General features: G+C 35.0%; 1 protein-coding gene across 1 annotated transcript; it reads left to right on the top strand.

Moving 5' to 3' along the window:
• Positions 1-2,601: 2,601 nt before the first annotated feature.
• LOC149244627 (heat shock cognate 70 kDa protein 1-like) lies at positions 2,602-3,815 on the top strand. Its single transcript, XM_089368034.1, has 2 exons — positions 2,602-3,131; positions 3,270-3,815. The coding sequence occupies exons 1-2, from the start codon at positions 2,810-2,812 to the stop codon at positions 3,575-3,577; spliced, it is 630 nt and encodes a 209-aa protein (XP_089224160.1). The 5' UTR covers positions 2,602-2,809; the 3' UTR covers positions 3,578-3,815.
• The last annotated feature ends 7,969 nt before the right edge of the window (positions 3,816-11,784 follow it).

Below are 11,784 nucleotides of genomic sequence, written 5' to 3'. Positions count from 1 at the left end.
CACAATGCCAGGGCAAAACTCCACCCTTTGGGGAAAACCCGTCAAAATTATTCCTTCAATAGATTCAAGATGAGTCGAACAAGATCCTTACAATCTAGACTCGAGACTTCCTCCATCCATTAAGTCAACCTTGTCATTCTTTAGTTCAATAGCTCCTGTAGCAATCAATCTTCTTCATACTTAGATCCTTGCAATGGCATTGAACTAGTATCATTATAATAGCACCGAAACACTGGAGATAAAATACCTCATCACTGTGATAACATCATGACATTCACTATAGTAGCAATGTGACAGCACATAGATACATCACTGCAATGTAGAAGCTCCAAACTGGGGTAACCCTAAACTTGATGGAGCACAAAACTGTGATCTCTATACCCTATCTGATCCCTTGCAAATGCACTGAAACTTTCTGTTGAAATACCTTATGTGATCACTGAAAAGGATCCTCTGAAATCCGCAAGTGTCTCTGAGATTTACGAGTTTCTGTTTTATATTTTTGAGCGAAGGTCACACTGCTATATATAGTTGTTCATCAATATTTAATGAGCCGATATGAAAGTATGAAGAGTCGTTTCACTAAATTTGAGCTAACATGTTGATGTATATTTTTGAGGTCGACTTGAAGATGTTTCTTTCAGCAAGGTGACTTCAATGGATGTGTTATCACTCCGTAATTTTTTAGGTTACGGAAAAAATCACATAGGTAACCACAGAACCACTTTGGAAACTAGGAATCTAGCCCTTCTAGTTTCAAAGGGGGATCTCTCTTTATGATTTAACTTTGTGTGACTGAAGTTATTAGGCTAGCTATTAATTTCAGATTTCATTGAATCCTTTAAGATCTATGGCATGGAGGAGAAGTAAAAGATTCAACAATCTAATTAAAAGAAGAGCAATTAAGAATTATGTTTTTAATTTTCAGTAGAAAACATAGAAATTATTCAAAGCCAGAATGAAAGTGTACATCAAAACAAATTATGTTCTTCAACTTTCTATTGAATAATTCAGATCTTAGGAATAACATATGTATAACAGAGAGTAAACAAATTAACAAGGAGAAATGCACTTCACCAATGAAAATGACACAAGAATCTTGTAATGATGGCACTGTATTACTAAAAATCTGATCAATGGTGGCTCTGTGAACAACTTTACAATACTAGTCATGTTCTTCAAACAAATCTCAACCTCTATTACTTCAAATTATGAAGTATTTATAAAAATTATTACAAAAATCTTTGAGTGGAAAATATCTAGAATTAATTAAAAAATATCTCAAACTTGTTACAAAAATAGAACCAAAATGTACGAAATATGAAACTGCAGAAGCTGTTGGCACTATTGTCAAGGATGGTTGTTGATGACTGGACCTGGAAGATAGTAGCAGGTTGTTGATGACTGGACCTGAAAAATAGCAGCAAGTTGTTGATGAATGGACTTGCTATGCTGATGACTGACCTGAAAAATAGCAGCAGGTTGTTGATGTCCTTCTGGAGATTTGATGATTGGTTGTGCATTGCCTTGTTCATCATCTTTTGAATACTTTGTTTTGTCAAAAAAATATTTGGATTTAAATAATATATTTATATTTATATTTCCAAATATTTTAATGAAATTCAAAATTCAAAATTCAAGGCATTTATTGGAATGATTTATAAATCCATCATGTTTTCAAATCCATGTACTATTTAAAAAATGTACTGTTTCAAAAATTCATGGCTTGTTTTCTCTTCCCATGGATTTTGAAACCCATGTGCTATTTTCAAAAACCATGTCTTGTTTCTCCTTTTATCTTCCCCTACAAAACTCCTATAAATGTTTGGATGGATTTCCAAAACCATGTGTTGTTTCTACTGGCCTTCCTTTGATTTTCACTTGCAGCTGTAAATTCAAATTCACATGTATCTGTAAATTCTTTTTACATCTATAAGTCTTGTCTTACTTATCCTCCTATCCGTAAAACTCATTTATATAAACCTCATTTTTTTCATTTTACGTGTAGCTGTTTCTTTGCTTTCCATTCCTAAATTCCTTTAAAATCTGGTTTCACCTCATCTCTTTCACTCAGTTTCCCATCCAGATAACATTTATTTCATAATCATATGAAATTTCATTCCGGCCACATTTTATAAAAGTCAATATGATTAATGGTTTTGGAAAACGGGTAGGTAGTAAGAGGTCTTTAGAGGGGGTCTGAAATAAAAGTTCCTTTGCTTTCCATTCGTAAATTCCTTTAAAATCTGGTTTCACCTCATCTCTTTCACTCAGTTTCCCATCCACATAACATCTATTTCATAATCCTATGAAATTTCATTCCGGCCACATTTTATAAAAGTCAAATTAATTAATGGTTTTGGAAAAGGGGTAGGTAGTAAGAGGTCTTTAGAGGGGGGTCCGAAATAAAAGGAAACACCCGGTAAAAACCACTTTTCGAACCCCCCTTGGTGAAATGTCGGATGGGTTGGTCTAAAATATTTTAATAACCCTTTATTTTAATTTGCACATATATCGAGGCATTTAATATTGGGAGATTAAATGTCGAATGGGATGGCAACCAATAAATCCCATGCTATTGGGCCATTAATGCATAAGATTTATTGGTTGCCAGTACCTTATGGCTACCATGAGCCATGAAAGCCATACATATCCATGGACATTCCGGCAACTCCATCACTCTACCTCCGGCAAGCTCCAGTATTCAATGTAATTAATGCAGATATAGTACAGCCCGACCCGACATCCATCGTAGCACTCCTTCCTAGCATATTTCAAACTCAGCCAGCGGGAAATTTCAAAATTTGAAATGAAATATGGGAGGGACTGTATGAATATTTCGAAAATCCGTAGGATCACTTCTCATATTATCTTTCAATTGGCAATTGCCTGTCTGAGCCATGCTCAATCTGAGCAGATGAATGGAAATGGCGAGGGGCCGGAGATCGGTATCGATCTGGGGACGACGTACTCGTGTGTGGGAGTATGGCGGAATGGCAGAGTGGAGATCATCGCCAACGAACACGGGAATCCAATCACTTCCTCCGTTGTAGCCTTCAATGATAAAGAGCTCCTTATTGGAGAATCCGCTGAGAACCAAGTTGCCAGAAATCCCCACAATACAGTTTTTGGTCAATAATCATCAACTACCATCTATACGATTTTATTTGTTACATTCTTCCTCTTTCCGTCAGAATTGAATATGTTTTCGGGGTCTTTTGTTCTACTCCGATATTTTCATACTGAGTTGTTTTGTTAACATATTGCAGATGCAAAGCGGTTCATTGGAAGGAAGTTCTCTGATGCGTGCGTTCAGAGCAATTTGGGGTCATGGCCTTTCAATGTCATTCCAGGAGCTGGTGATAAGCCCATCATCGTTGTGACATACAAAGGGGAGGAGAAGCATTTTGCAGATGTTAGGATAGATTTGTTCAAGAAGTGCATGGAGACGGTTGAAAAATGCCTGAGGGGCGCCAAGATGGACAAGAGCTCGATCCATGATGTGATTCTTGTTGGTAGGTCTACTATGATTCCCAGAGTGCAGTCCTTATTGCAAGGAACTCTGGAAGAATATTAACCCAGATGAAACCCGTTTGTTTTCTAATATTAAATACTCTTTTCCATCGACTCCGAGATTTAATTGTCTTACACATTAATATCATTTAAAACGTTTATTAACAATTTGTTTAAGTGGATTTAAGCAGTATCGTGAACATCTGAATTCTGATCAAAGGCCTTTATGTAGAAGTTCTCGACTGTTATTATCAATACCAAGGATCTCTCAAGTTCTTGATTGTTCTTATCAATACCAAAGGCATGGATCTCTCTAACCGAAAAATTAAGGATGTGGCATCGATCTATCACAATACATATTTTGGCTTCAATATCGTTTCAATATACATAGTTTCTGTATATCATTTCAATATATATAGTTTTGTCTATATCGTTTTAAAAGGCTTCAGTATCGTTGAACAATATACATAGTTTTCTATACATCGTTTAAACCGATATAGTTTTTTATAGTATTTTATTTTTATTTTTTTACACTATAGTTTTCTTTTGCATCTCGTAGTTTTCACTCTAGTTTTCCTCTCTTGAATTGTATAGTTTGCATTCTGTTGGCGATTCCGTATAATCTATAAGTATGATAAATTTATTAAGAGTAAGAGTTTTCCCTCTTGCATGGTATGGTTTGGATGATAAATTTATTAAGAGTAAGAGTTTTCCCTCTTGCATGGTATGGTTTGGATTCTGGTGGAGATTCCGTATAATCCAGAAGTACGATAAATTTATTAAGAAAATCACTAGCAAACACATTATTGTATAATTTTTTTATTACATTGTAGAGGAAATTTATTACAATATTAAGAGTAAATGGGATTATATATTGCATTTTAATATATTTTGTATTATTATGGGCATTGTTTTATATATGGTTTTGTTTTCTATTATGTTTGAATTGATTTGTACAATTTTGTTTTCTATGGAATAAATGAACCTGTAGATGAGAAACATGAATATAATGAAGCTATTAATAAAGGAGAAGGTGAGTCATTAGGGGACATGATTTTGGAGGAAATCCAGAGTTGGTGATGTATTGAGTATTTTGAATTTAGTTTTAATACATATGAATATTAATATATAAATTCAGCTTCAATAGAATATGTTTTAAATTGGGTTTCAATATAAGTTTGACTTTTCTCTTTTAATAAACACTTTGTTATTAATAATATTTTTTGTTATAGAATTTGCCTATATTTTTTTGATTTATTGTGTATATGCATTAGATTCATCTTGCAAGCTAGGTTCTCTGTAATAGTTTGTTTAACAATTTTGAATTAGAGAGTACATTTAGTGAATCTAAGAATGCATCTAGAGAATTTAGGAAACATATACTCACAGAACTGTAACTTTTCTTGATTACTTGGTGAATGTCCTTTCGCTCAAACTACGCTTTCTCCTTGACTTCCCTATGGATTTGAGCATTTGAAACACTTTCGTATTCAACCTACATACTCCACTATCCAACACTCGTATTCCACTTCCCACAATTGTTACATACACTAATTGTATATATTGCATACTCCACACCCTTGCACAAATAAGAAAAACGTTTGAGGTGTGTTGTCAAGGCATGGCCTCATTGCACTTCCCACCCACTCATTGATTCCACTTCCCACTAACCGTGACAAGTGGTAGATTAATTGTGTGACATAAATAAGACTTGGTGATAATTTTAGAATTCCACTTCCCACTAGTCTCACACATGGTCTAAGGGGTGAAATTAGGGAAAAAATTATTTTTGCATTTTAGTTATGGGTTGATTCTACTTCCCACTAAACATCATATTAAAGCATCACAATATTTTTTTAATCATGCTTTATATAATTGAAAAAGTAAAACATGGATTATGAAATAAGATAAAGTTAATTTGATTGATATAATTCATTGGTATAAAGAGAATGCAAGAATATGCTAGCATATTTAATTCTAGACCATTTAATCAAGATTTAAATAATAGATGAATTAATTTGCCAATTTCAATAAGGTTTCATTAGGGTGACGCCTATCTTAGTAATTTCCTTTGTCAAAACTTTATTTACAAATTTATTTAAAGATTCTACTTTCCTTGCATTTTATTAGGCTATCAAAGAAAGATTATTGGAAACCATTTTCCCTTTAACCCCTATTAGTTTTCTTTTGACTAACACAATTTTAATTTTTACCTTTTGAAAATAAAATATTAATTTTTGGATAAAACACAAAAAATATAAAAACTCTATTGAATACGAAGCCCATTAATAATTCTATTGAACAATAAGCTCATAGTCTTATTACTACTTTCCAAAATGAAATGTCAATTGTATAACCGCCCCATGGATATATTGCATGTATGTTGTCTATGATAGTTGGGGTTTTTGGTGATATGTATAACCACCTCAGTGATACCTTGTATAATGTTGGCTATAGTTGGGTATGAGGGTCTAGTTACTTCATTTTATTTTCCCCTATTTAGTTCATTTGTGAGTGGATGCAACACCACCACTAAGATTTGGTGTTCAGTGTCATCATTCAATGCCAAGGTTCGATCCCCTCTTGCTCCATTCCTTTGTAGAGAGTTTTTAGTAGCGAAAATGAGCATTCACATTTGAATTTAGATAGGGATTCCAGAGGCATCCAAGTAGTGGGACTAGGATTATTATATGTCCAATGTTCGATCGAGTCTTTAGAACTGAAGCAGAAGATGCAGGAGGACCATAGTGTAAAAAAATAAAACTAAAATACTATAAAAAACTATATCGGTTTAAACGATGTATAGAAAACTATGTATATTGTTCAACGATACTGAAGCCTTTTAAAACGATATAGACAAAACTATATATATTGAAATGATATACAGAAAACTATGTATATTGAAACGATATTGAAGCCAAAATATGTATTGTGATAGATCGATGCCACATCCTTAATTTTTCGGTTAGAGAGATCCATGCCTTTGGTATTGATAAGAACAATCAAGAACTTGAGAGATCCTTGGTATTGATAATAACAGTCGAGAACTTCTACATAAAGGCCTTTGATCAGAATTCAGATGTTCACGATACTGCTTAAATCCACTTAAACAAATTGTTAATAAACGTTTTAAATGATATTAATGTGTAAGACAATTAAATCTCGGAGTCGATGGAAAAGAGTATTTAATATTAGAAAACAAATGGGTTTCATCTGGGTTAATATTCTTCCAGAGTTCCTTGAAATAAGGACTGCACTCTGGGAATCATAGTAGACCTACCAACAAGAATCACATCATGGATCGAGCTCTTGTCCATCTTGGCGCCCCTCAGGCATTTTTCAACCGTCTCCATGCACTTCTTGAACAAATCTATCCTAACATCTGCAAAATGCTTCTCCTCCCCTTTGTATGTCACAACGATGATGGGCTTATCACCGGCTCCTGGAATGACATTGAAAGGCCATGACCCCAAATTGCTCTGAACGCACGCATCAGAGAACTTCCTTCCAATGAACCGCTTTGCATCTGCAATATGTTAACAAAACAACTCAGTATGAAAATATCGGAGTAGAACAAAAGACCCCGAAAACATATTCAATTCTGACGAAAAGAGGAAGAATGTAACAAATAAAATCGTATAGATGGTAGTTGATGATTATTGACCAAAAACTGTATTGTGGGGATTTCTGGCAACTTGGTTCTCAGCGGATTCTCCAATAAGGAGCTCTTTATCGTTGAAGGCTACAACGGAGGAAGTGATTGGATTCCCGTGTTCGTTGGCGATGATCTCCACTCTGCCATTCCGCCATACTCCCACACACGAGTACGTCGTCCCCAGATCGATACCGATCTCCGGCCCCTCGCCATTTCCATTCATCTGCTCAGATTGAGCATGGGTCAGACAGGCAATTGCCAATTGAAAGATAATATGAGAAGTGATCCTACGGATTTTCGAAATATTCATACAGTCCCTCCCATATTTCATTTCAAATTTTGAAATTTCCAGCTGGCTGAGTTTGAAATATGCTAGGAAGGAGTGCTACGATGGATGTCGGGTCGGGCTGTACTATATCTGCATTAATTACATTGAATACTGGAGCTTGCGGGAGGTAGAGTGATGGAGTTGTCGGTTACCATGGACTATTTTCCATGGACTATGTTCCTCACCAAGATAATCTATCCATTGGTCTCTCAATAATTTAGGTACCGCAATGCCACGAACTAGATTCCTGACTAGGGAAATCTATCCATTGGTCTCTCAACAAATTAGGCACCGCAATGCCATGGACTAGATTCCTGACCAAGGCAATCTATCCAAGTGGGACTAAGATGGACTCAAGCTTTCAGCCTCTCTAGATACCATCAGGCTTACTATCTAACCATCAACCCAATAATTCATGTGCGTATTAGAGCTCAATGGTCAATGCTACCTTTCCAACTTCAGGACCTAGACATCAACACAAAGTGTCGGCCAGATGTCCTCCCAGGAAATGCTTCACTCACAAAACCTCACCACCCCTTGATCCAGTAGATCAAGGAAAACAAATCTCCCTCAATCAAACTAATCAGTAACCAACATGCTATCAAAAGCTTCGATAGATTTACTTGTACAAACACAACCCCAATCAATAATATACTTTCAAGTGTAGATAATCAAATACAAACCTCCAGGGTCTTCCAGACAACTGAATGTTGCTTCTCAACTTATAGTAGGACTATCAACCAAATATTTGACATAAGATTCCTCGATCATACACTCTCCTTCCTACTTCATATGCAGCAACATATTCTTCAATCATATCTTTCTTTCCTTCTCAACACCTCAAAATGCATTCTCCAATTTCCTTCTCCTACTCATGGCCTTCACTAAAACTTATGGTTGTTAGTCCTGGTCTAGTGCATGACACATGAAGCAGAGAATCATATCTGTCACTCCCTCTTAAACAAAGAGGATCTAATTATTCCTATACAAGGAATATTCTCAACCATCCTCTTATCCTAGGGAGATTCCTTCCATTCAAGCTCCCTCTTAACCTAGGGAGATTTCATCCAGACTCCCTCTTAACTTAGGGAGTTCTACTTCTTCTTTACGACATCAGAGAATATTTCATGGCTTCCATCCTTCTTATCAGAGTCATTCATATATCATGCTTATCACATCAATTTTACTTACGATCATCTTCACCAACTTGAAGATGATGTACCTGCACAACTTAGATAGCAAGTACAACCAAAATTATAGAAGCATGAAGTTAGCCATATCAAAAACTTATAACAACGGAAGCATTTAGACTTTATATATATATCTATATATATATATATATATATATATATATATATATATATATATACCCAAAATTAATTATAACCAAGAGACACATACTCTTCAACATCTTGCTAGGGACTTTGTCATAAACCCTAGACTACATCATAACAACTTTCATTACATCTAGGGTTTCAATGTTTCTTCCAAAGGTATGACATACCTTACTACAACATATAGCAAACCCTAGAAACAATTCAAACAAATATAGATCTACAAAGCATCTAACAACTTTTCAAAATTCATATGTTAGACTTCTCACTAGGGTTTCATATAAATCCTAGATTTCATACAAAAGAATCAATCAAAACCAATCACAGCTTAGTCATTAACATGACCAGCTTCCACTAGGGTTAGATGCAAACCCTAGATTTTCAATCAACCAAAACTCAAATACAAATCTCAAATTATCACATTGTCATCATACATCAGAGATTTTTACTTCTACTAAGGTTTAACTCCAAAACCCTAGAATACTATCATCCTAGAAAGACAAACTTTGACTAGGGCTTAGTTCCAAACCCTAGGATTCATGACCACTGACAAATAGGTCAACTCATACATCTAGGATTTCATCATCATGCATAGGCACATCATATGTTAGACAACATTAATATATTAGACATATCTCATCCTAGAACAATCTAGGGTTTCAACCAAATGGACACATACCTAGGGTTTCATTCCTAGGACTCTATAACAAGGGTTTTTCATATAGACCCAACCAAACCCTAAGAATTTAGGGTTTCATAACATAAGAAAGCAAACCCTACAATAACAAAACTTCAAAGGTTCGAGATCTCATACAAGCATCATTCAACCCTCACAAGTTAAGATTTCATGATCATACTGAAATCCCAAACATGACATCATCAACAAGAAGTTCAAATAGACTTCAAAATAACCCTAAGAAGGCTAGGGTTTCACACAATGTCAGCATACCCTTAGGTTAGGGTTTTCCAGAGAACCATTCCAGGGTTCTTTTAAGTCAATTAAGAATATGAGGGGTGGTATATTTATCGAGGGATGAATCACCCTAAACAAGAATCTCTATGATTCAAGATAACTAGACAGTAATGTAATGCAAACTTCAAAAATAAGATAAAGAGAATTTTATAAGATATATAGACATACCTGGAGATGTTTCTTGACAAACCTTGTAGGTATTTCTTGAAGTGTAAGCCATGATCCTCTATACCTGTAATGCATGCTTTCAAGCAAAACATGTGATTCCAAGAACATGACTTCATTTCTCAAGTTAGATCTCTTACGTAACCATGGAGGACGAAATCCTATGAAAAGTTATTCCTTCTTTTAATCAAGGATTTTTGCTTGGAATCCTAGATTACTTGTAGATCCTAGAGGGAGAGGATTGAGATTCTAATATGTTATCTAGAGAGTACACTCTTTAGCCTAGACTAGATATCAACAAGGATTATATGAACCATTAATCATTAGATATATTGAAAATATAAGAACTCATGAGCATACGTACCTTGTGTTTACATACCTCTGATTTTATTTGACTTGTTGCAAGTGTATCTTGTTGAGTATGAAGTACTTACTTGATTTTATTAAGTTCATACATTGTTCTCTTTATAGGACAGACTTCAGATTCCCTTCAAACTGAATACTTCTTGTAGATATTATTATCCTCTACAATGTCCCAAGTCTGAGGAGGAGATCGAAAGAGGTAACCTCGAACCACTTTCAATTCAGTAACTAGCCCTACTGAACCATAGAGGAATCTCTAAGGATTTGTCAGTGAATAACTGAAAAGAAATAGGCTAGATATACATGTCTTGTCTGAGTATTTGAGAATTTAGGGTTTTTTGGTTTGCTGGACTAGGGATTAGAGCAGGTAATTAGGTCAAGGCTTCAAGTATGCAGTGACAAGTATAAAAAGGAGCTAGATATCAGTGTGTTATGGTGAACTTAAAGTGTTGTCAATGTAGTATAGGTCTGAGAGTTTAAGAAAACATAATGAGCATGTAAAAGCATGAATTCATTAGTTTTAGAAGAAAAGAAACACAAGCATGATTTCTAGATAAACAAAGCTTAAATCTAAGATTTTTGTCTATATAACTGCAAGGAAATTCATAGGAAGAATATAAAGCATGAAAAGAGAGATGATTTATCCATTAGAAACTGATAGGAAAAGAAAACAACACCATAGACTCACTGAACAAGAATTCTTGAAATATAGTTGCAACTACTCCTGTATTAGTTGTAAGAGAACATAAGGTACAAGCTTCTCCACAAAAGTCCAACCCCTCTCTCTGAATGAGAAATGATACATATAGACTCAATCAAACAACTTCCCCACCTTCAGGAGTCAAATTCCTAGGTGGTGGAACTGTTTCCAAGATTCTCTCAACCAATAGGTGAGAGTGAGAAGGTCAAATACAAACTCTTCTCTTAGACTTTGTTTTGAATTTTGCTTCCTTTATGAGGCCTAATTAACCATAAAAACAACCTATAATGTCTATTTATTCGTGATTACATCATCTAACCTCGAACTATTGAAGTTACACCATGAGTTTAACTTTGATCGAGTCAAACTAAAAAACTATGAAATTACACAGTGAAATTTTTAAATAAAACTCAGAATTTGCAGAAGCGTAACGCCAACTTTGAGGCCACTTTTAGGTGCCTACCTGAAGTAAAAATTGAGATCTGATAGAACGGTCAACTAGCCTTTCCTGTCTAGTTTCCATAACACCTTGAATTTGTTAAAATGACCGATGGGAAGGAATTCAAAAACTCATTCTCCCAAGGTGTCTCTAGAAGCGTAGCCCCTATCAAAAAGAGTGGCCGGATGATGATGTTTGACCCCTTTTTCTCCTTTTTCTCAACATTTGAGCCCTTTATGAGAAATATGATGAAATGGGTTTTGAGAGGAGGTCATTATATTTCCAAAAATGTAAGCCACTTGTCATTTGGAGCC

This window comes from Pinus tabuliformis, chromosome 8 (genome assembly GCF_031772625.1).
Source record: "Pinus tabuliformis cultivar Carrire ecotype Pingquan chromosome 8, CPIR1, whole genome shotgun sequence".
NCBI lineage: Eukaryota > Viridiplantae > Streptophyta > Pinopsida > Pinales > Pinaceae > Pinus > Pinus tabuliformis.
Note: the sequence above shows the minus strand (reverse complement) of the source record. Positions and strands in the feature narration are given on the sequence as shown.